The 24,105-nt window shown below is 46.8% G+C and overlaps 4 protein-coding genes across 5 annotated transcripts; 2 read left to right on the top strand and 2 right to left on the bottom strand.

Annotated features, from left to right (window-relative positions):
* Positions 1-17: 17 nt before the first annotated feature.
* On the top strand, positions 18-1,610 carry LOC120694123 (glycerophosphodiester phosphodiesterase GDPD6-like). Its single transcript, XM_039977297.1, has 3 exons — positions 18-456; positions 569-643; positions 773-1,610. Exons 1-3 carry the CDS (start codon positions 33-35, stop codon positions 1,432-1,434), a joined length of 1,161 nt encoding a protein of 386 aa, XP_039833231.1. The 5' UTR covers positions 18-32; the 3' UTR covers positions 1,435-1,610.
* A 709-nt stretch (positions 1,611-2,319) lies between these two features.
* On the bottom strand, positions 2,320-6,014 carry LOC120694112 (LRR receptor-like serine/threonine-protein kinase RPK2). Its single transcript, XM_039977287.1, has one exon. It carries the CDS (start codon positions 5,997-5,999, stop codon positions 2,604-2,606), a length of 3,396 nt encoding a protein of 1,131 aa, XP_039833221.1. The 5' UTR covers positions 6,000-6,014; the 3' UTR covers positions 2,320-2,603.
* Positions 6,015-9,739: 3,725 nt separating this feature from the next.
* On the top strand, positions 9,740-12,970 carry LOC120694093 (glycine-rich RNA-binding protein 5, mitochondrial-like). 2 transcript variants are annotated; one of them, XM_039977277.1, is made up of 5 exons: positions 9,740-9,883; positions 10,238-10,384; positions 10,488-10,556; positions 10,646-10,752; positions 11,820-12,970. In XM_039977277.1, the coding sequence occupies exons 2-5, from the start codon at positions 10,273-10,275 to the stop codon at positions 12,693-12,695; spliced, it is 1,164 nt and encodes a 387-aa protein (XP_039833211.1). In that variant the 5' UTR covers positions 9,740-9,883; positions 10,238-10,272; the 3' UTR covers positions 12,696-12,970. The 2 variants fall into 2 exon arrangements, with proteins under 2 accessions (XP_039833211.1, XP_039833218.1); XM_039977284.1 differs by lacking the exons at positions 9,740-9,883; positions 10,238-10,384; positions 10,488-10,556 and adding an exon at positions 11,471-11,528.
* Positions 12,971-13,399: 429 nt separating this feature from the next.
* Positions 13,400-23,223, bottom strand: LOC120694088 (histone deacetylase 5-like). Its single transcript, XM_039977270.1, has 13 exons — positions 22,967-23,223; positions 19,448-19,649; positions 19,184-19,330; positions 18,912-19,024; positions 17,574-17,785; positions 17,161-17,225; positions 16,699-16,869; positions 16,508-16,597; positions 15,364-15,720; positions 14,929-15,122; positions 14,671-14,827; positions 14,047-14,111; positions 13,400-13,886 (listed from the first exon to the last, which is right to left on the bottom strand). The coding sequence occupies exons 1-13, from the start codon at positions 23,122-23,124 to the stop codon at positions 13,721-13,723; spliced, it is 2,097 nt and encodes a 698-aa protein (XP_039833204.1). The 5' UTR covers positions 23,125-23,223; the 3' UTR covers positions 13,400-13,720.
* Positions 23,224-24,105: the final 882 nt, after the last annotated feature.

Raw genomic sequence — 24,105 nt, 5'->3', positions numbered from 1 at the left:
CGATCTCTTGGCCTGCCGTGCCGTGACGTGACATGCTCTTGATGTGTCGTCGAATCGTTTTGCGTGCAGGGGTGGTGGTGATCGCGGCCGTGTTGGCGGCCGCGGCCGTCGCGTCTGGTAGCGCGCGCGGCGTCGCGGCGCGGCCGCTGGTCGGGGAAGGCGGGGGCGGGGCGTGGGCAGACAGGGCGCCGCTGCAGGCGTCGCGCCCCTTCAACATCGCGCACCGGGGCTCCAACGGTGAGCTCCCCGAGGAGACGACGGCGGCGTACGAGCGCGCCATCGACGAGGGCGCCGACTTCATCGAGGCGGACATCGAGGCCACCAAGGACGGCCACCTCGTCTGCTTCCACGACACCACGCTCGACGCCACCACCGACGTCGCCGACCGCCCGGAGTTCGCCGGCCGCCGCCGCACGCTCGAGGTGCAGTGGGTCAACGTCACGGGATACTTCATCAGTACGTGCACAGTGCGCCGCCAGTGCAGTAATATGATCTCGCCGTTCATCATATCGTTGCCATTGTGTGGATAATTAATCCGAAGCATCTGTTCTTGATTATATTCTTGCAGCTGATTTCACGCTGGCGGAGCTGAAGACGCTGAGGGCGAAGCAGCGATGGGACTTCCGCGACAAGTCCCACGACGGTGAGCGGCACGTCCGGTTTCCTGGCCGGCGATCCAATCATCATTCCGACGAACCCTTTTCCTCTGAAGTCCACGAACAATGTTCAGAGACAACAACAATCTTGTTAAGCTCTCTCTTCGTTTCCGCAGGCATTTCGCCGATCATCACGTTCGAGGAGTTCATCAACATCGCGCTGAACGCCAAGAGGGTGGTGGGGATCTACCCGGAGATGAAGAACCCGGCGTTCATGAACAAGCACGTGCAGTGGGCGGACGGGAAGAAGTACGAGGACAAGTTCATCGCCACGCTCAAGAAGTACGGGTACGGCGGGAGGTACATGTCGCCGGAGTGGCGCGCCAAGCCGGTGTTCGTCCAGTCCTTCGCGCCGACGGCGCTGGTCCGCGCCGCCGGCCTCACCGACTCGCCGCTCGTCTTCCTGATCGACGACGTGACCGTCCGGACCGAGGACACCAACCAGTCCTACGACGAGATCACCTCCGGCGAGCACCTCGACTACATGAGCAAGTACGTGGTGGGCATCGGGCCGTGGAAGGACACGGTGGTGCCGCCGACCAAGGACAACCGGCTGGCCACGCCGACGGACCTCGTCGCCATGGCGCACGCGCGCGGCCTGCAGGTGCACCCCTACACGTACCGCAACGAGAACAAGTTCCTGCACTTCAACTTCCGGCAGGACCCATACGCCGAGTACGACTACTGGATCAACGACGTCGGCGTCGACGGGCTCTTCACCGACTTCCCGGCGAGCCTCCGCCGGTTCCAGGAGTGGACCGCCAAGAAGAAAGACTGATCACGATTTGTAAGGTTCTGGGTAGGATATATAATTGCTGTCTGGTAGCTGAGTTCTTTGATTCAGATTGTAGGTAGTGCCGGAGTTGTTTTCATCTTGGAGACAATTTGTCAATTTCCATGGATTTTGCCATGGCCATACATTGTTTTTGGAATAGTTACTGTTAACAGCCCTTTTATCTTTGGCATAATTGGCACGCATAATTCTCTGACCTTCAGCCGTTTGCACTGTGTCAATAGAAAGGTAGATGCACACGCAGCGAAGGACTGGCCGGCCCTCTGTATTAACTTTCGTAGATGAGTAGGCACCAAACAATCCTCTGTACTTTCACATTTTGCGTAGTTGGTACAAACTGAAAGCCTGAATCAACAAATGAATTTGCTTTTTAGGAATGTAACTGGTGCAAGTGCAATGCATTTCCGTCATCGAAATTCCAAGAACCCTTTGGCAGCTTCAGTATATGCGAAGTGTTTTTCTTTTTATTTTTGATAGTTCAGCAGATTCAGGGGTGACAGTTGATACTCTTTGTTAGATACTTAGATGACATACATATACCAATCAGTAGCGGTATGAGTTTGGCAATGCCTAAAACAATGAGGCGGTGTCATCATTACAAAAACGCCGAAATTTAGAGGAAGAGCACATGCTTTAATTGGCGCGTGATAGCGTTGGTCTTCATATCAAAATTCAAAATAGAAGACAGTGTAAATTATTCAGATTTTTTTTAAAAAGCGAACCATAGAACTATTTTAAAAGACCTCTCAAGGTACATTGTGGAAATATGACAGCACGTTGAAGGCCAGGAACTTCTCCCAAGGCAATGTCCAGTATGCTAGTTCGATGCTGGTAATTCATGCTGCTTACATATGGTGATTTGGTATATACACACTAAACACTAATGCACTTGATACACACTAGAGGAAATAATAGAAGAATACAGTAAGATGCCTTAGCTGAAATCTGAAATCTTTGGCATTAAGATTGTTAATTTACACCTGCTCTTCCTATCAGCAGATACATTAGTGAGATTCAGGAGAAAACTATATTATACAAAGCTGCCATCTACAGGATAAAATATAGTCAAACAGATGATTAGAAAAAAAATCATCACCAGCGCAGGTCACAGCTATCTTTACCTTCTAGATGGGGAATATGTAAATTATTCATCTCTATCGATGTTCACGAATTGGGGGCTGTAGTTGCTTTAACCGCTGGACAACCTGCTTCATAGTTGGCCGTATAGAGAGTGAATCAACAGTGCACATCACTGCTAAATGCAATGTTTCTACCAAGTCATCGTGCGGGCTAACATCCCACAGACCATCAATAAAGAATTCCCGAGCACGGCCTTGACGAAGCAGCATGCATGCCCAAGCAACTATGTTGAACCCATTACCATAGGGAGAAAATGATGGGTCCAAGGCTTTCTTGTCTGAGATTAGCTCCATCAGGACAACACCGTAGCTATACACATCAGCTTTATCTGAAACACGGCAAGTCATAGCGTATTCTGGAGCAACATATCCAAATGTTCCAGCTACACCAGTGGTTGCATGTGTTTCTGAATTTCCCAAGAGTCTTGCCAGTCCAAAGTCTGAGAGATATGCATTATTGTTCGTGTCCAACAAAATATTGCTCGGCTTCACATCCCGGTGAAGGATACGAGGAACACAGGTATCATGCAGATAAGCAAGTGCTTTTGCAACATCCAGTGCAATCTTGTGCAGCATTTTCCAGTCTACTGGTCTCTTCGATCTCTCCTGTATAAACCTCTCAAGGTTTCCTCCAGACAAGTAGTTATATATGAGAAACATTTCAGACTCACCAAGATGGTAACCTACCAAGGTAACAAGATTTTGATGCCTCAATCTCCCTAGGGTTTTTATCTCCGCATGGAACTGTTGGGCTCCTTGAAATCTCCCAACCGAGAGCCTCTTAATCGCTACCAACACTCCAGGTGCAATTTCAGCCTTGTATGTGGCTCCAAAGCCTCCACTTCCAATGCAATTGCTCGCATTGAAACTTCCGGTGGCTCGAACAACAGTCTCATAAGTGATCGGCACACCGATATCTTGGAAAATTGTGACTTCCCTTCTTCCAGAAGACCGAGCTGACATCCGGGGAGCGCATTTCCTTGTGTATATGAAAAGCACAATCAGTGCAAGGAGGACAGAAACAATGGCTGTTGCAGAAGTGATAGAAGCTATTTCAATTGCATTGAATGAATTGTTCCCTCCTTCATTTTGTGAGTCTGAAGTTGCAGTATCGTTGGAGTCATTCGAATTCAAACCACGACCCTGCTGAGCAGCTGAGGGCACGGCCAGAGTGTACACATGACAAGATTGCAGTAAAGGATTCCCAATAATGCTATCACATCTAACCGTATTCCCATTCGTTGGCACTGGACCAGACAAATTGTTGAATGACACATTAAACATGGCGAGGGATGCTGAAGTAGCAAATCCTGAAGGAACATTCCCAGTAAGTTTATTGTTATCAAGGAGGAGTGCAGTGAGATTTCTCAAGTCAGCAAGGGCATCAGGGATCACCCCTGTGAGAAGGTTTGATGAGAGGTCCAAAACCCGGAGAGCATGTAGCTGATTAATATCAGCTGGAATGGTGCCGTTCAGAAGGTTATGTGCCAAAGAGAGGCGCTCTAATTGCGGCAATTTCTTCACAGAAGTAGGAATTACACCACCAAGGCGATTCCTGCTCAAATCCAAGCTGATAAGGTAACTTAACTCCCCGATGCTTGATGGTATCGTACCTGAAAGCTGGTTACCAGCAATTCCAAGAACAACAAGAGAACTGCACAGCAAGCCAATTTCTTCAGGAACAGCTCCAGCTATCAAGTTGTCACTGACTTCCACAACAAAGCCCCTTGAGCTGTTGCACTTGTCAAATAGGCCAGGCTGAAGCTGCCCGCTGAGACGATTCCCATCAGCCAAGAATGCATAGGACCCCTGCATCCCCAACTTCTCAGCAGCAAGCGGCAAGGTTGCAACTGCACCAGTAAAATTGTTCCGGGCAAAACTATGGTAGCCTGTCAAATGCACACCCAATGGTAATGAGGTTGAGATAAAGCCAGCAAGCGCTTGATATGTGAAGAAGGAAGAATACTCTGACACCAAGTCATCCAATGGTGGCTGGGATGAAAGACAATTCTTTGAGATAAATACTGGAATCACACCAGATAACTGGTTTCCGCTGACATCGAACACATCCATGCAAGGAACTGGCAGGGAAGGGTCGACTGAACCTGTAAGCTTGTTAGAGCTCAAATTCAAGAACCTCAGATTCGCACATTCCACCAGGCCCTTAGGAATGCCACCAGATAACAGATTCTCCCCCAAATTCATCATCTCCAAGCTCTGGCAAGAACTCCAGTTGCCCGGCAACTCTCCCTCCAATGTAGCCCTTGGTGCCCACAGCACCCTCAGCTTTGGCAGCGCTGCGACAGCTTCCGGAATCCCTCCTTGGAAGTAGTTAAAGTCATCGACCTCCCCGTAATCGGATGAATTCAAACCATCAAGCGGCGCATAAGGATTGGACAGCACAAGCACTGACAGCTGAACACAACCACCAAGCTCTGCTGGCACAGGCCCACTAAAACTGTTCCTGGACACATCCAAAGCCCGCAGGTTCTTCAGCCGACCAATCTCCGGCGGAATGATGTCATCCAACAGATTGGAGGACAGCAACAGCGCTTCCAGCTTGCTGCAGTTGCCCAGGCTCCGGGGGATGCCACCGACGAGCAGGTTCCCAGAGAGGTCGAGGAACTGCAGGCTGCGGCACCCGGCGCCACCAAGTTCGTCAGGGATGGCGCCGCCGAATCTGTTGGAGGCAAGTGACAGGCGCCGCAGCCCAGGAAGCGCGACGAGGGCCGCGGGCACGGAGCCGTTGAGTTGGTTGTAGGCGAGGTCCAGCGTCTGGAGCCCGACACAGGCCAGCGCCGCGGGGATTCCGCCCTGGAGGCGGTTGCCGGAGAGGTCGAGCACGCGGAGGCGGCGCAGGGACCAGATCGCCGGTGGGAGCTGTCCCGAGAGCGCGTGGGACGGGAGCGCGAGCACGCGGAGCGCCCGCAGCGCCGCGACGGCCGGGGACAGCTCGCCCGCGAGCGCGCGACCTGGCGCGGAGGAGATGTTGAGCGCGACCACCTCCCCGCCGGCGCCGCACGACACACCCGGCCAGCGGCAGTGGTCTGCGGAGGCCGGGGTCCAGTCGCGCAGCAGCCCGCCCGGGTCGGCCGTCACAGCCGCCTTGAACTTCATCAACGCCTCGCGCTCGCCGCTGCCGGAAACCGAGGTGGCGTCTCCGAGCAGCGGCAGCAGCAGCAGCAGCAGCAAGAGCAGCTTCAGTGGTAGGATTTGTGCGGCCATGGGTCGAGTCGGCGGCGGCGGCGGGGGCCGCCGTCGCATTGGGGCGGGGCAGTGGGGGAGGGGCGGAGTGCTTGGCCCGCGGTGGAGTGTAGTGAGAGTGAGGCGGCGCCGGCCGGCGGCGAGAGGGAGCGGGCACGCGTGGTTTTTTTGCGGCGGGGACCTCGGGGTGGGTGGAGTTTTGCGCATTGCGCCCTCGGGTGGAGGTGGGGGTGGGGGTTGCTCGGTTTGGAAGCTTGGAGCATGTGACCCAGCGGCTGGGTAGCACTGGCCACAGTGTGGTTCGCGGCTAAGGCCTCCGGTTACCCTCAAATTGCACTAGCAACGTGATGATTTTGGGCTGATGCAGGTGCATAAATGTTATCTTCTTCTTTTTGAAACGAAATGTTATCTTCTTTGGTACAAAGTGAGCTTATTGGCTAGAAACAGAAAAAATCTTTCATAGAATTTCTAAAGTAGGCAATCTTGGTGGAAAGATGAGTAGCATCTTAGTGTGAAGTGAGTTGCCAATTGAGACATGTCAATTCTGACGATAAGAGATTCTCGGATAAAGATGGATCGCTAAGAGCAGGTTTTGATCAAGTCGAACACATTCGTTGCACCTAAATACATGTGGTAAGGCAGAGAGCCCATCCCGAGACAACGGGGTGTAGCGCACAATACTCCTTAGATATGATAACATGTAAATCAACAATGAGCTGATGGCTAAATAAGTTAGCAAATATTGAGAAAGACATATGAGAACCGTCGCAACTGGTAGTGGGGGATATTTTTCTAGCTACAACTAATAAACAAGACTTCCGTATGGCAATATCAAATGGTGTGATATTGAAGCTAGAAATTATTGAAACCGACAAGGCTCAAAAGGCAAGTAAGAGAATATTGAAGCACCGTAGGTTGTAGGGTAGTTAATGCACTCTTAATTGCTGACGGGATATCATAGGATCTGGTCTTCAAAATCATAATATTTTTGGAATGGTTCATTAATGTAGAACAAAAACAAAAAAGCTTGTGATGCAGAATTAATTGATAAGACCACCTTAATGATTATGATAAATAAAATATATAAATTTATGATGCCTACGACCATGATTCTACTATTGTCATCTTCTCGAAGTAACATCTAATTCCAAAAATTTCACAACAAAAAAAAAGTATATCTTGGCCGCAGGGGCGAAGCTGTGCTTTGCCGTTGGGGTTGCCGGACCCCAATGAAATCTGTCAAATCAAAGGAAAAATATTGTTCAGCACTGTTCATACACGTGTTTGACCCCGGTATTTAACAGAGCCGACCCCGGTGGTTTCAGGTTTTGGCTTCGCCCCTGCTTGGCCGACATTTGGCCTTTCGCCATGCAAAATACATCCAGGGGACATTAACAATATTATACATAAGTGAAGGGAGAGATCATGAAAACTTAATTGGTAAAATATTAATAGTAGACGCTACCAATTTATTAAGCCACGAAGTGAAACTAATATGTATTGGCCTCTTGGTTGAAAACCCGTCATAGTTAGATCGTTTGATATGATTCATGACACAAGGTGACAAAACAAAAGTTTATACCAGAAGAGGTCATATCTACATGTCAAGCACTTTGCCAAGCCTATGATTCATGACACAAGTTGACAAAACAAAGGTTTATGCCAGAAGATGTCATATCTACATGTCAAGCACTTGCCAAGCCAAGTGAAAAGATTTACCTTCTCTGCACACATATGGAATCAACGTGGCCGTGGCAGCTTCAAAATAGTGCCAGCATCCTGCATTTCTTATCTGACCAAACATACCAGTACATTTTTGTCACCCGGCAGTCCGGCACGTCGATCTTGCACGCCCAAGAGAGAAGGAACAGCTCAGTCACTTCACTTGCAGCACCGGTAAATCCCTTTCTTAGGCTCGTCGTGCAAATACTCGCGGCGCGAGGTGCCCTTCCACAAAACCCCACTTGGGGCGCTCCGAGAGAGAGCGCACGACCAGCGCGGCGACCGCGTGCAATTTCGCGAAAAGGCGGTGTGGAACGCGAAAAGGACCCTCCCCCCTCCCACGCTTCGCTTTTCCCCGCACCATCCATCCACCAGACCACCCCCCGCCCCGCCCCGCCTCGGCGGCCTCTGTTTTCCACTGTCGCCTTTCACACCGGCCCAAGCGCACCGGCTCCCCAGCGCACCCGCGCGGCCCCCGTCCCGCACCGCGGCAGGCGGGTGCGCCCCCCCCCCCCTCCCACCCGTTGCTTTCCGCGGCGGGGGTTCGGAATTCCGACAGCGACGCGGCCCCCCCGTGCCCCCGCCGAGGCGAGGAGGGGACCACCGCGCGGTGGAGGCCGGGACCCGCCTGTCAGCGTCGCGCGGCGGCGGTTAGGAAAGGCTCGCGCCCGGGGCCCAGCAGCCGTCAACGTGCCGCCGGGGCGCGGTCAAAGCGGGGGACGGCGGCGGCGGCCGCATGCGGACGCATTAGTGGGTTGGGCTGCTAGTTGGGGCGTGGCCGGGCGGGGGCAGCCGGCACGGCACGGCGAGTGCGGCTCGCCGGTGGACGGAGGAGTCTTCGGGTCGAGGAGGGGAAAAGGGCGCCGTCGTGTCAACTTTTCCGCCGGTTGCGTGTTAGGTTGTCGTGTGTCGTCGACGGGTGGAAACGGGTCTCGTCTCGTTCCGTTCCACGTGCGCGACCACAGCCAGAGAGAGCACGCTCTGTGTTCGCAGCGTGCCACTCTCTCTCTCGCCGACGTAGCTGAAAAACCAGTCGCGGATACTGGCCGGCAGCAGCAGAGGAAACGAGTCAGAGATCTCGTCCATTTCTTGCACGCTACAAACTCGAGGTCGCTCCGTGCGGGTGCCACTGCGCGCTCGTTGGTGTTCCGGCGCTTTTTTTCCTGACGGGACGGCGAAGATTCGTCGTTTCGAGCGTAGCATGCCGTTGCAACTTGCAAGTTGGTCATGGGCGGGGACGGGACGGGTAATGGGTCTGGAGTTAGGTCGCGTGCTTTGTCGCTGGTGACGGCCAGATAAGGGTCGCCCCGCCAAAAGGTCGCGCGGCTCGTGACGCGCTGCGTCTGGGAGGGAAAGATCTCGGCCGAATCGGCTGTCCGCTTTGAAATAAACAAGACCGAGCGAGCCGCCCAAGTGGGGGGTGAGCAGGCACCAACAACGGAGGGAGGCGGAAAAAGGCTCGCCTTTTCTTTCTGCAACTAGCCATATAGTCCGCACATTTGTACGGCTAGTATTGAAAATTCAAAAATTTATATGTTATTGTATTTTTACTTAAATATTATACTATTTTTTTACCATACATCAATCTATTCATAATTGTAAATTATGACTATGATCTACCTATAATAACAATTTGATTTGTTGAGATAATTATTCTTATTTTCATTTTATTTTGATTGATTGTTGTTAGCTTTAGTTTTTATTAATAATATATATTTGTAACTGATACATAGTTAAATGATATTTTATATTTAATTTTTTATAATGACATTGGTGGGTGATTTTTAATTAGGCATAGGGGTATTCTAGGCTAATTTTTATCGTAATGGCAGTGATGGGTAATTTTTATTTTTCTCCGATTAATGTGGAAATTTTTAGACCTTAAGAGCGAACGTAGATGCTCCGTTTATTGGTCAAATAATAAAATAATAAATAATAAGATAATAGATCGTATCCATCCAGTCCAGCGTCTAACGTGACTGAAAAAAAATCGTTCTGGGAGGGGATTTTTTTTTTTTTGAGAAACGCTGGGAGTGGGGGAGTCGTGCAGCTCGTTTTAAAGCTGCGTCCTGCTGGTGGCCTGGTGGGTGTGCGATGCGGGCTTAAGCTGGGCCGTCCGTCAATATGGTGGATGGGCCGTGCCAGCTGGTTCTTTCGTGTTCACGGGCCTGGAATTTCGTCAGCCTTTTTAGTAGGATCCATCGTCGTTTCGGCCTTTCGGGACAGTTCCATGACCTCGCGACTAAACCCTGGAGGCCATTTCCGGTGTAGGGTTTAGAGAGGGGCCGAGGGGGGGATTCGAGAAGCCGCCGCTTCGCAACCGCGAGCCTGAGGCGGCGGTCGCGCCTGGCGAGGCATCTATTCCGGAGGTAACGAGATCCTTTGCTCCGATCATCAGAGTCGTAGCTGCGTTAACCGTCGCTTGTTTCTGCCGCGGAATTGCGTTGATTCGAGTCGATTTCAGGTTCTGCAATTCTATGGATTGTGCGTTGCAGTATCTGATTTGGATTTTATTTTGTTATAAAGTTGCGTCTGCCCCCTGGGGAATGAAACCTAATCGTGGTGATTTGCCTGATGACTGATGTGGATTGATAGCGTAGACACAATAATCTAGAATCAAATTTAGAACCCTTTTTATTTCCTTTCTGGGGGTTGATGCTTTGGCATAAGCAGTCGTAGCTTTTTTTTTTGTCTGACAGCTAACCAGATTGTTTTTCTTTCAGTACCTGCGGTTGGTTTCCAGCGAGGAATTGGGGTAATGGCTTTCACTAGTAGGATTGGAAATGTGCTCAGGACAACTTCAGTGCCTTCTAGCTTGCCTCTTCTTCAGGCAGTAAGATGCATGTCCTCTTCAAAACTTTTTGTTGCAGGTATGTTCACATCGATTTTATTCTCCTCTGGGACCTTCTGGATATAGGATTTCTTTTGTGCTATCTGGCTATCTAATCCTGTTTCTAATCAACCTGCTTGTAGGGCTTCCATATGCCATAGATGACACCACTCTGAGGAATGAATTTTCAAGATATGGGGATTTACTTGAAGGTTGTTTGTCCAATCAAAATGGCTTGTATTTCTTTTTGGGCATTTTTCTTTGGGTCTTTAACACTTCTCTATTCTGGTATTGCATTCAGCCCGAATCATCACTGATCGGGAATCCGGCTGCTCAAGGGGATTTGGATTTGTAACTTATACATCCAGCGAAGAAGCCTCAGCTGCAATTACTGCCTTGGATGGCAAGGTATGCCATCAGCCCATCGTGTCTATTGTTTTATTGTATATCCTTTGAATTGCTTTTATTTGCAATGGTGATGCCAAACTAGCCTTTATGTGATTATGTCCCACCTCAAGTAGTCAAGTGTCAAGTGTACATTTTCTATCAGGTCAGATAGGCATTGCAGTTGAGGTGTTTCCTGTCAGTTTATATTGGGTTCTTTTCACTGATCAGGCAGAGTGTCCTGAGAATTGGCACTGATCGAACTTCTGAATTGTGAATTCCAATTTCCACATCTCTTATTTATTTTAATAACTCCCAGTCCCCAACTATTGTGCAGTTTATCTCCACTTGTTGCGGACTAGAATAGAATCAAGCTACTGCTAGCCTTTATTTTTTAGCAGGTTACAATCTTGGACTATGTTGTTTTTCTCCTGTTGTTCAATAATGGCACCACATACACACGCAACTGTCTCAACCATAATATTCTCTGATTAGTATAACATACCACTTTTACAGAGTTTTGGTGTATAATTGGAAATATATTGTTGCGATGAATCTTAAGGTGTTTATCTTTTGTTTCTGATGCAACAATCAAGTTTGTAAGCACTAAACGTCTAAACGAGTTGGAGATCTGAGCAGCCTATAAGATATACCATTCCTGTAAATTGTTACTATTTGGTTGTTTTGTGCTTAGGAAATAGTTTAGCTTAAAAATAACTGGGCCTATTTGGGAGTGCTGTAGCTCCAAGAATTATTGGCGCAGTGGAGCTGGAGTTGGTGGAAGAGTAGGGGAATTTTGGGTGAGCTGTCTCGTTTCCATTTTAGACTAAAACACTTTGTTTTGTCTTGCAAACTCCATATCCAGCCATCATCACTCTAGAATACAGAAGTTGGGACTCTGCCAAATCCTGCCCATATTACTCTGGAAGTTACAAAACGAAATACATTTTTATCATTTTCACATCACAAGTGATTTGAAAAGTTATTTTAGTTCCATGTTGTTGGGTACTTTGTCGCTAATAAGCATGCTGGTTCCTGAAACAAAAAGTTTGTTTGTTTGCAAAGCATTGAAACTGTTTAATCTGTTACAGGAACTTCAAGGACGTCTTGTAAAGGTGACCCATGCCAATGACCGTGCTGGTGGAATACGCGGAGGTGGTGGTTATGGTGGTGGAGGTGGATATGCTACTGGTGGGTATGGCGCTGGCGGTGGATCTAGTTCTGGTGGGTATGGCACTGGTGGTGGATCTAGTTCTGGGGTTTATGGTGGTAACAGCAGTCCGTATGCCGGCAACAGTGGATATGGTGATGGAGCTGGTGGCGGCAGCGGCTATGGTAGCAACTACAACAATGCTTCTGGTGGTGGATATGCTGGAAATGGTTACAGTGATGGAGCTACCAGTGGCAACTTCAACAGTGCTTCTGGTGGTGGATATGGAGGTGGTGGAAGCTTCGGTACCGGTAGCAATCCTGGTGGGAGCACTGGTGGATACAGTTCTCCGAACACCTATGGTGCAGGCAACTACAACAGTGGAGCTCCCGGTGGCCGAAGCTTTGGTGAATATGGTGGCAGTTTTGGTAATGGAGGTTTCGGTTCTGCTGCTGGCAATCCTGGTGGAAGCACTGGTAGATACAGTTTTCCAAGCACCTATGGTGCAGGCAATTACAACAATGGAGCTCCTGGTGGCGGAAGCTTTGGTGCATATGGTGGCGGTTATGGTAATGGAGGTTTTGGTTCTGCTGCTGGTTCCAACAATGGCAACAACAACTTTGCTGGGAATCCGACTAGTGGCAGCAACTTTGCTCGAAATGCGACTAGTGGCAGCTACAGTGGCCACAGCGGGGCTGGAGGATTTTCTGGTGGTGGGGCTACAGGCTATGGGGCTAACAAGCTGCAGTACAATGGCCAAGATGACCTGCTGGGTGACGACTACTTTGACTCCAAGGAAGCGGCAGAGCATAGATAAGAATGCTGCATCCTTTCTTCTCTCGCACGTTGCTGCATATTTTTTTGTTTATCCTAGCTTGATCCGATAAGCCATGATGATAGAGGAAATAAAAACTTTGTCTGAGCTTAGTAGGGTATAGTAGAGCACACGCTGCTTTAGTTCTTCGCATTCTGTTTCCAGACAAGTTATGTGATATTTTTTCACATTGGTTGGAGTTACATGCTCTTTTGTGAAGAAAGCTGTGGTTAAATCCTCTTTTGAGAAGAAAAAAATGACATTATTCGAGGAGTTAATGTTCTTAGCTTGCGCATTGTTACATTACATGCAAAGCTGGAGGACCATCTGGAATTCATACATGGAACAAGGTGCGCTGGTGCACACGGCACGGAAGAATAGCTGTGGCGCCTCGGAGTGTAGGCTTTCGCTGTTGCGCCGGTCGCCACGGCACCATGAGCACAAGCCGATGACATCCATTAATAATCAGCACCACTTGCGTAGCGAGACCGAGTTGATTGTTCTGAACGAAATCGAAGAATTCCGAGGGCGCCGGCAGTGTCCCTGGCTGGGGACAAGACGAAGGACAAACCAACGAGGCAACGGCGGTGCCCCTGCACTTGCAAAAGCCCTGCGGCCAGCGAACCACGCCGGAGCGCTCGGCGCGGTGCCACAACCGCCGGATCGATCACCACCACCAAAACAACAATAACAGCAAAGCCATTCCCTCCAGGATACAACAGATGGCAGTAGCGTTGCAAGTAGTAATAACATCACCAGCGCAGTACCTGATGCGACTCACAGGTCACAGCTTTTGCTGCTCCACCCCAAGCGCAGCTACTAGTGTTTCTCCCGTCCAATTAACCTGACGGGAGATCACCAATGATCAAGCTAGGGCAAGGTTTAACGACCCAGCCCAATTTAAATGGGATCCAGGATCTCTGTTCTCTCCATTTGCGGAGAATGGAGCCTGGAAAGCACTCGTGGTCCGCAATATCGTATACTTACTACTCCCTACTGGCTGTACAGAGCCCAAGCTGAAGCAGCCTTCACAAGCCTCTTGCAGCAGCAGCATTGATGTAGCTGGCAGCTCCGTCCGCATCCAGTTGCTTCCCTTCCACTAGTCCCTTTATCAGAGTGGCGGCATAGGTCTTCGAAGGAGGCACTAGAGGCAGCTCGCCAGATTTGTAGCGCTCAATATCTGATGAGGGGCACCTGCAGAGACCGAAGAAAAATTAATTAGGCATGACATTACAAGCAAACAACATCATGACTGCCCTTCAAAAGGTTAGTTGAACTACCAGCGGGAAATGGGAACATTTGACTTTGGGGGGGGGGGGGGGGGGGTTCTTAATAATGAGTAAAGAAAACTCACGTCATAGTAAGAATAGGGAGCTCATCCTCATCCCCAAGATAAAGTACATTGGAGTACCAGCTATCCTGCAAGAAATTCATCCATCAGATATTACCAATATTCCAGAACTTTTGAAACATAGATAATTGAAAGGAAATAGTATATTGTCAGAATTATGCTCGTAAGGCTGAGTTTCAAATTTGTCCATTGATGAGGTGGAACTATTATTTACGTTTATACTAAAATCATGTTTACAATGTCAACAGAGATTCAAATCAAATTGACAACAAAGTAGACTAAACAGGCTCTTCTGGCTCCCTGGTGACCTGGCCATACAAGCATTTCTAAGCCAAGATGAACTTGAATACCCAAAGAGGACGGTCCTGGCTCCTTGGTAACAGATCAAAATTAAAAGTTCATACAAAGCATCAGCTTCAGATGAAGGAAACCACAAGGTAAAAGTAACTGTCACTATGGGAAAAGGACTCGCCATTTATCAATTAGCTCTTGGAACATCAGTCAGCCAACATATGTTTAGGAGTGATGTGTTCAATAGCATAATGTTATTTAATCTCATTTAGAAGCATATAAAATTGTATACAAAGGGAATGGTACAATTTTCGAAGTGGAACAAGCAAATCAAACCTTGATAGGTTCAAGATGAATAGCTTTGTTTGTAGACATAAACTCTACTTCAGATGAATCAACCAAAGAAGAGTCAGGATACACAACATTTCCATTTTTGCCATCCTCCAGCACTAAACGATTCTCTTGAAACAAGATATCATTGAACTGCTCCAGACTGATGAAGAGGGGCACAAATTAGATGTGATGTGGGGTGCTAACAGAATGCCACCCTGCTAGAAGTCAAAGATAAATAACAAGTACATGTAAAATACATACGTTATTTTGTACATGCAGACATAAGACTTCTCGTTGTAGTTCATCTCAGGGTTGAGGAAAGCAACACCACCAGTTCCCCAGCAAGGGGTAGATGATCTACCGAAAAGCAGCCTATGAGGCACAGTCTTCCACATGGTTCCTCTTGGTGAGCTTGTGTCGCGTGATCCACAGCACGGTATACTCATACCATCAGCCTGTCACACGTAAAAATAGAATAGCGAATTTATCCTTGAAAGCATACTGCTTATAATATAGAAAAATCAAGGACTGTATTGATGGAAACATTGGAAACTAGTGTATTCCTCAAGTACCAAGATATATCCCAAAAGAATCATGGAGGTCAAAAAGGCAGTGAACATCTAACAAATAAAACACACTGATCAAAGGGACAAATGCTCGTTGGTCCTTGCAAAAACATTGAGTTTTGAACTTTACCTTCCCCCCTTGAATATAGCATAGAAACCTTGGCTTCCACATGTTTGAACCAAAGCTGGCATACCAGACATGAGTTCTTGATAAATCTGATCGCCAAGCGAGAGATAAATCAGATATTCTTTTGGACAGTACCACAGATCCATCTTTATCTACTTCTACTGAATCAGTTGGATGATGTTCTGCTGCTGAGCAACTTGAGGCAGTCTTCACTGCAAGGTTTTCTTCATCAAGTTTCATTTTTGAGAGGTGTTCACTTATAGCATCATCAGCAAATTGGATGACATTGACAGATGAAACAGCACCAGAGAGCTCATCGACATCTTCACCGTCAGGCTCAGAATCAGAGGAAGTGTAGAGCTGTTCATTGCCATAAGGATACACGAAGGAAAATTATTCAAGCCTAACTATTGGATTAATGTGTCTGATTTTTATCTCAATTGTCAGCAAGTCTCAATGCAACATGCCACATAAATGATAAATCAAATGTAGTATCATCAATACAAGATACTTTTAGATAAAAATATCAATAAATTGAGCTATAAACTCACATGTGTTTATACCACCAAGGCATCTCAGGAGTTAGGATACGGCAATACACATGAAGCATTTAGCAGTATTTTTAATGGAAGCCTCAATAGCGTGGCAATACGCATTGCCAGCAATACACAGAGGGCTTTCACAATCTCACATTTACTACCATTACACAGGAAATTCACAATCATTTAATGGCTGATAGGGAAATCTGTTTTTCTTAATTGTTCTAAAAAAACATGTAACAGCTTATAAACTAAGTTTCTTAACGCAGTTGGCACAGTTCAAATTCATGCATTCACCTTTTGAGTTAATTAAACGGCACTATGCTACTATATTAAACACTGAACTGGAAATTCTGACCCAGCAACGGGGGTAAAAGCTGGGACTATTTTGACAACATATCTCTAGAAAGAAAGATGGAAAAATAGGATCAAGTTACCAGAAAATATAGCTTGATTACAGCTAGGAGATACACATCACTTACACCAAAGCACAATTCATAATCCTAAGGCTAAACAGGCACAAAAGCACAAGTCATAATCCTTGAACCAAACAGAGCCCCAAGTCCATGAAAGTCTCCAGGTATGAAAATCAGGACGGGAAAATATACCTCAATTGGTGAAGGCTTAATCCTCAATGATAAATTTTCAGGTAGCTTGCTACTCAGAACAGGCCAGTATGTTTTCAACTCATTGCGTACCTAGTCAATGTGGAAGTTCAAGAGACAAAGCATGACTATAGATGATTAGATGTCCATAGAAAGTAAAGAGCTAGACAGCAACAGCACATGCAGACCATTACCGCTTGTATAATTCTCCATGTAGATTCAAATGGCTGCATCTCTGGAGAGCTGAATGTGAATTTGTCTCCCAAGAGGACCTTTGCACAAGCGAAAACTGAATTTGCTATGGACCTAAGGTTATAACCTCCTTCAAGGGCCATAACTATCCTTCCTTTAGCAAACCCTAATAACTGCAGGATTCGACAGAGTAAATAATAAGAGCAGGCAATGGATTTTTTAAAAAGTTCTTTTGTATAGGCTTTGCATGATAAGCGCAAGCATTGATCAGTGCAGTAGAAAGCCCAAGATGTATAGAAGAAACACTAGATAGATGGAAGGGATCAAATGAATATCTTCTAACAGGCATTAAAGTTACCACGTTAGAGCTTTATAGTTTATACAACTTTGATCCTTTAAAGACAGGAAAGTTCATGATGTGGTGAAATCTGATTAAAAGTTACTTTCCCCCTGCAACTGCATACCTTTGTTAGTAGCAGTGCATATCCATTTGGTGTGATGCAGCAACCACCGAGAGGGTCACCCAATGCTAAAACCATGGAAAAGAAATCAGAGTAGAGTTTCAAACCAATGAACACTAAGAACAGATATGATCTACCACATAGATGCACCAAAAGTATAGATTCTAATATAGTGCATCCAGAATTAAATACCAAAAGAAAAGGTTCCCAAGATTTTATAAATTCCTCAGCAGAAATCTCACTTATTATGCAACACAACATAATCAGATAGATAAGTTGGACTAGTCTAAGCAGTGCTTAGACAGTTAAACTACAGATTGTTAGTTGTTAATATAATGTTGCTCGATTTATATAAATACTAAAAGTACCGATGTTAAGTAAATAAAAGGGTTTCAAAGAATTTTCCATCTATATACCAGCATCAAACCCAGCCGATACCAGTATTATATCAGGGTCAAAAGCTTCAGTGACGGGAAGCAATACATGGTCCCATGCAGCAATATAATCGGCATCACCACACTTCCCATGTTCCCAAGGAACATTAATGTTATACCCTTTACCAGCTTCTTCTCCGATGAAACAATGAGAAGCATCCCCTTCAGCAGGATAGAAGCTTCCATAATCAAATCTACAGAACAAACACTAGAACAATAAATATTTGATTATGGCTTCATTAAGCTAGCTACAAATATGCATTAAACCAAAAGAAAAACAAGGGTTTTATCTTTACAATTTATGAAAATCAACCATAGTAACACTACAGTGAGGTAAAAAGCAGTCAATTAATATAAGCATGCGAATACCAATGACGCATTAAATTTTAAGTTCGGTATGTCATATCAGTGAATTAGTTGGATGGTTCAAGGAGGCGTCTTAGCCACATATCACAGGATACAATCTGTGGATCCATCCTAAGCTAGTTAATAGAACATCATCTCGAGTATCAAAGACAAATGCAATTAATTGGTTATCACATCTAAAATAACCAAGGGTTAGAGGGCGACAAATTGGATAGCTACTCTTACTGCTATTTCAATATTAGCTAGATTTAACATGGACAGAAATGGATAGTGCCAAATAGTGTGCAGTGAAAGGTGATTTTTTTTATTAATACAGTAATACGAGAAGAAACACAAACCTAGATGGTGAGAGTGTACTCGCACCTCCCAGCTTCCAGCAATTGAAGCTTCCTATCACTACAGTTGAAGCATTCAAGAATACCATATTTTTACAAGTTCCAATGGCCAAAGTGTTTGGTAAATGGGTTGGCACAATATGTTTTACAAATGAATTAGGGTGAAGAATTTTGATATTGTAAAACTGCCACAAAGCCATTATGCAAGAAGCATGCCATCAGCTAACTCTTGGAGTGATACAAGAATGATATTTTCATGTTGTAAAGGACGAGTAATGAACAAGGTGAATTTGTGGAACACAAGCACAAAATCACACTTTATTGCAACATACAATCAAACAGCATCAAAATACAGCCAACTTGCTCTACCTCGAACAATGGTGTTTACATCATGCAGATAAATTTGAGGTTAAAAATTCTCTATCAATGGCATGTATCCAGTGTTTGCATAGAAAGGAAACCAGGATATGGATACTATGGCCGTTCCAAGACCAACAACTCTCCAAGCAAAAGATTAAACAATTGCCATAACTTTGTTAACATCATATTGTAATGTTAGTGAATCTAGCCTAAGGTTTATATAAAACTAGCAAAGTAATGTTTAGGTGTCATGTCAAACCTGTGAACTGAAAAGAACAATACACAAGGATCATTGTAAAACATTTTCTGTGTGCCATTTCCATGGTGAACATCCCAATCGACAATCAGTATCTTCTTGATACCTAAATCAGGCTGCAACAGAAAGAGCAAAGTCCATAAGTGAACAAAACACCTTATTTGATTGCATCAAAACAAAGTACAGCGCTTGCTTCTTTATTGGAAGCGATCACTATTGGTAGCACCTTTTGATATAAACCCCCCAAAGCATAGCACAAAAGTTTCAATACATACCCTGTCATTTAAGAGATAATTAGCTGCAACTGCCACATTGTTGAAGAGGCAGAATCCCATTGCCTCATCATGTTCAGCGTGATGACCTGGAGGTCTGACTAGTGCAATAGCAGAACGTAACTCACCTGCAGCAACTTTCTCAGCTACCTGATTGCCAAATGATGCACTATTCAGTTATTTCCCCACAACAAGATGGGACAGAATAGCTATAGGAAAAATAGGGAATGTGCTTAAGCAATGAATGAAATGAAGATGTAAAATTACCTCTATGACAGAACCAGCTGCAAGAACAGCAGACTCCGAGGAACCCTTGTTGAAGTAAATGGAATTATATTTCCTAGCAATCGTGTTTCTGCTGGAATCATATTTCTTCGAGCTAATTTCCTTCATCAGCTTTATATGGTTATTGCTATGAACAGAAGCTATATACTTGTCCTCAGCTTCCTTCGCCTTAAGGACCACACACCTAGAAAAGAAATATGTTTCAATATCATTGTGGAACCCCACACCGTCATCCCCAATATGAGTAAAAGCACTATGCTAACTCACTAAACAGAACGATGAACTAGATCAACAGCACATAAGCTGTAATCCTGACGCTTAAGATTAACTTCACTAGCATCGAAGTTAAGGCACAAAACCAAGAGCTCCATCTTAACAATCACAAGCACTTTGCTTCAAAAAACAAAATCACAAGCACCAATCAAGTTCATGATTTACATTTGTCTAAGAGTACAACTGAAGTATTGATTTCTGGCAAGGAGTTGATGCATTTTTGAACTAACTTATTTTACCTTGCAATTTTTTCGCATATTAGAAACTTCAGGTTTTAAGACCTAGCACAATGAGGGAATAATGAACTCCAACACATACCAAGCTAATGGTGCCTGGAAAGTGACCATGGGATGTTGGTTAATCAGGAGGATATTGAGAAACATATCACAGATTTTTATAAAGCACTCTTTGGTGCTGGACACCACAGGACCCTGAGATTATCTGCAGAGTTTTGGTCTGATAGACACATCCTATCTGAGGAAGAAAGGGCTTCCTTAGTTAGGGAATTCCATGAGGATGAAGTAAAATCTGCTATGTTCTCTATGAAGAGCAACTCGGCCCCTGGCCCCAATGGTTTTGGGGTGACCTTCTTTAAGTATTTCTGGCCACTTATAAGCAAAGACTATTGCTCCCTCTTCCAAGAGTTGCACAAGGGTGTGTTGGATGTCAGGAGGCTGAATTATGGTGTGATCACCCTGGTCCCGAAGATCCAGGAAGCCAACAACATTAAACAATACAGGCCCATTTGCCTCTTGAATGTAGATTACAAGGGTATAACTAAAGTACTAACTAACAGATTCTCCCCCCTTGCTCAGAAGGTCATTGGTGCTAATCAGACTGGGTTTGTGAAAGGCAGGAATATCCTCGAAGGGGTAGTAGTACTACATGAGGTGATCCATGAGCTGAAAAGCACAAATAGGAGGGGACTCATTTTGAAAATTGATTTTGAGAAGGCCTATGATAAAGTTCGATGGGATTTTTTGGAGGAGGTTCTAACAGGCAAAGGTTTCCCACCTCAGTGGATTGGCTGGGTTATGCAATCTGTCCAGGGGGGCAGAGTTTGTGTGAATGTTAATGGTCAGAGAGGGCAATTCTTCAGAACATTCCGGGGGCTAAGACAAGGTGATCCTCTTTCACCCCTCTTATTTAATCTAGTTGCTGATGCCTTAAGTAGCATGTTGGACAAAGCTGTTGCCAAGGGACACCTGGTGGGCACTTTGGACTGGTTAATCCCGGGGGGGATTTCCCACATCCAGTACGCCGATGATACGGTAATCATGACTGATGGTTCTGATAGTTCCATCCTGTGCCTGAAACTGATTTTGTACTGCTTTGAATGGCTATCTGGATTGAAAATCAACTTTCACAAAAGTGATGTTTATGTCTTTGGAGAAACGCAAGTACACCAAGATGAGGTGGCAAACATGCTAAACTGCAGACTGGGGGAATGGCCGATGAAGTACCTAGGGTTACCTCTCTCTGTGCATAGAGTGGGGGCACAATCCTTCGTAGGGGTGGTGGATAAAATGAGAAAGAGGCTTGACCCTTGGAAGGGCCGAAAACTATCCCTTGGGGGGAGGCTGATTCTCTCCAACTCTTGCCTATCTAGTTTGCCTATGTATACTATGGGCTTCTACTTATTACCAAAGTCAACACTCTCTGAGCTGGACCAGATGAGGAGCAAATTCTTCTGGCAAGGTGCTGGGGGAGACTTCAAGTATCATATGGCCAAGATGGAGACTATTTGCAGACCCAGGATCCAGGGCGGTCTGGGGCTGGTGAACACTAGAATAATGAATGAGTGTTTGCTAACCAAATGGATTTGGAGAATTGTAAAAGGTTCGGATGAGACTTGGTTTAAGATTCTTCAGGCTAAATATCTCCGAAATGGCTCCTTTTTCTCCTCCCCCTCTAGAGGCACTTCTCAGTTTTGGCAGAGCCTACACAAAGTTAAACGCCTGTTCAAATGGGGGGCCATTTATCAGGTTAAAAACGGGTAGAAAACCCTGTTTTGGGAGGACACATGGAAAGGTGATACCCCAATCAAATCTCTCTTCCCTGAACTTTACCAGATGTGTGCAAATCCCAAGGCAAGGGTGGCAGATTATTGGGATGGGGAGGATTGGTACATCCCCTTTCGGAGAAGCTTGACTATCCCTGAATTAAGCTGCTGGGAAGAGTTACTATCATGGCTGCGACAGCACCCCCTCGAGGCTGGACAGGATGATATCCTTTGGGCACTGGATAAATCTAAATCATTCTCCACCAAATCTCTCTATTCCTTCATGGCCGACAGGGGTGTAACTCTGAATCATGCGGCCAACTTCTGGAATGCCGGATGAAGATTAAGGTTTTCTTATGGCAAGTAAATAATGATAAGTTGCAAACGGCTGTTGATTTGAAACATAGAGGTTGGCGAGGCAGCCATCTCTGCTGCCTGTGCCAGAAGCCGGAAACCATGAACCACATCCTTTTTAGGTGCTCCATGGCCCGATTCCTATGGGTGGGGGTTGGGGAGGCTCTAGGCTGGACAGGCCAACCAAAATCCTGGGAGGATTTCTTAACTTCCTGGATCCCTAGAGGCTGTAATATGCCTAAACGCTTTGGCTTCCTACTCGTGGCTAGCCTTGCTTGGACGCTTTGGACGACTCGCAACAAGATGGCTATCGAGCATACTTTCCCAACTAACGCCTTGCAAGTCTTTCATGTCTTTATTGGTTTCATGCAGCGCTGGATCCCGCTGTCGAAAGCTGCTGATCAAGAGAAGGCCAGGGGGCTGACGGAGCGGCTCAAAACTTGGGCGCTGGGCTTTCGTCCATCGAGCTTCCCCGTTTCAGACATTAGATTCATTTAAACTTGTTTTGCTAGCTCGGCATGTGAGCTGTTACTCATTTGCTTCATGTTAGCTGGTCTCCCCAGCTCGTGTGTGTGGTGCGGTGCTAACACTTAACTTTGTATTGCTTTCAATTCAAAGCAGAGTTATCTCCTTTTTTTAAAAAAAAAAACACATACCAAGCTAATTTACAAAAATAGTAGATCACTCATCAGATTGAAATGGGCACGGCCGCAAGCAGCGAAAAGCAGCAAAGTGAGTAAAACACAGAGGCCGAGGTCCTCATCTCATGGGCGGGGATTCGACAGCCGCGGTCACGAAAGCCGTCGAACACTCCTCGCCGATACCTACCGAAACCACACCGCTCTCGAAAACTCTATGGGCGAGCGCCGTACCTGGACGCGACGCCCTCGGCGTTGAGCTTCCGCCAGATGGCGCGCAGCCGCTCGGGGTTCTCCGGGTGCTCCTCCCCGTCGGGCGTCGCGTGCGCGCACATCCGCTCGTCGTAGAGCAACCCCACCCGCGCCGCCCTGGACGCCGCGGCCGCCGCCATCGCGCGCCGGCGACCGCCTCGCGCGGCGGAGAGACGGGTCACTGGACCGGACGACGGAAGGGCCGAGTCCGAAGCGAGGCGACGGAAGGCCGGAAGGGTCAGGCAGGGGTGCTCGCCACTGGAGAGTGGACTGGTCTGGTTCTCGGTGCCCCTGATGTCATACGTGGGTCCCACCTGGAAGTTGGCAGCGCCGGGCTGTCATTTTTGAGTTTTGTTGGCTCGTCGAGGCCCGGAACTTTTTTCCTCTTTTTTCTTTGAACTGGGGAGGAGGGCCCATCGCGCGAGTGATTACTTAAGTGGGCCGGCCTCGAGTCGGGCCCATGCGCCCTTGCCGTGCCGTTTGTGTTTGCTTTTCCATCTGAGGAAGAAATCCTGGTTGCTTTTGTCTGTCCAGTTCACTCACTTTGCCCCTCCAGCATTTTGAATTTGAAAACTTGACGCTCCAGCATCTCCAAGCAAAGGATTGCACACGCTGCGTCCTTCGACAGAGCAACGTGCCAGCATCTCACAGCGCAGCGCGCGAGTGCAACCAATCTGCGCCGTCAGATGCTCGAGAAAGTGCAGCGGAACTGGCCGGACACGCGCCAATATACTGAGAGAGTTGATGGATGCATTTTGTGAACCAATTTGCACCTCTAACTGGAGTGTAGAGCTAGATATCACACTAGGAGATGGCCAGATCGGGGAGCTGAAGAACGGGACACTGCCGGGTAACAGTAGCTGCAGGGGAGGATCGGAGGTGGGGGCCTGGAGTAATCTCAAGTGCTGCAGGAGGGAGGATGCTCGTAGCCTGGAATTGAGAGCTGAATGCTGCCGTTCACTGGACCGTTCTGTAGCGTAGCCTGAAATAGCTGCTGCGGGTGGCTAAATGCATGCCGAGAGCATCAAACTGCGGCAACTTCAGCGCCGTGCGTTTCGTTTTCCTCGCACATGTGGATCCTCCCATACACTCATCTCATATCATACCCTTGGCACGCTGGA

The sequence above is a fragment of the Panicum virgatum genome, chromosome 2K (assembly GCF_016808335.1).
Source record: "Panicum virgatum strain AP13 chromosome 2K, P.virgatum_v5, whole genome shotgun sequence".
NCBI lineage: Eukaryota > Viridiplantae > Streptophyta > Magnoliopsida > Poales > Poaceae > Panicum > Panicum virgatum.
Note: the sequence above shows the minus strand (reverse complement) of the source record. Positions and strands in the feature narration are given on the sequence as shown.

Excerpts from the sequence above, each read along its gene's own strand:
- LOC120694093 (XM_039977277.1), top strand. The coding sequence starts at position 10,273 with ATGGCTTTCACTAGTAGGATTGGAAATGTGCTCAGGACAACTTCAGTG. Across the intron at positions 10,385-10,487 it reads TTCAAAACTTTTTGTTGCAG|GGCTTCCATATGCCATAGAT; the intron begins GTATGTTCACAT and ends ACCTGCTTGTAG. Across the intron at positions 10,557-10,645 it reads ATATGGGGATTTACTTGAAG|CCCGAATCATCACTGATCGG; the intron begins GTTGTTTGTCCA and ends TATTGCATTCAG.
- LOC120694088 (XM_039977270.1), bottom strand. The coding sequence starts at position 23,124 with ATGGCGGCGGCCGCGGCGTCCAGGGCGGCGCGGGTGGGGTTGCTCTAC. Across the intron at positions 19,650-22,966 it reads GCCGAGGGCGTCGCGTCCAG|GTGTGTGGTCCTTAAGGCGA; the intron begins GTACGGCGCTCG and ends TTTCTTTTCTAG. Across the intron at positions 14,828-14,928 it reads GTCTGCATGTACAAAATAAC|TCTGGAGCAGTTCAATGATA; the intron begins GTATGTATTTTA and ends CCTCTTCATCAG.
- LOC120694123 (XM_039977297.1), top strand. The coding sequence starts at position 33 with ATGCTCTTGATGTGTCGTCGAATCGTTTTGCGTGCAGGGGTGGTGGTG. Across the intron at positions 457-568 it reads CGTCACGGGATACTTCATCA|CTGATTTCACGCTGGCGGAG; the intron begins GTACGTGCACAG and ends ATATTCTTGCAG. Across the intron at positions 644-772 it reads CCGCGACAAGTCCCACGACG|GCATTTCGCCGATCATCACG; the intron begins GTGAGCGGCACG and ends TCGTTTCCGCAG.
- LOC120694112 (XM_039977287.1), bottom strand. The coding sequence starts at position 5,999 with ATGCGCAAAACTCCACCCACCCCGAGGTCCCCGCCGCAAAAAAACCAC.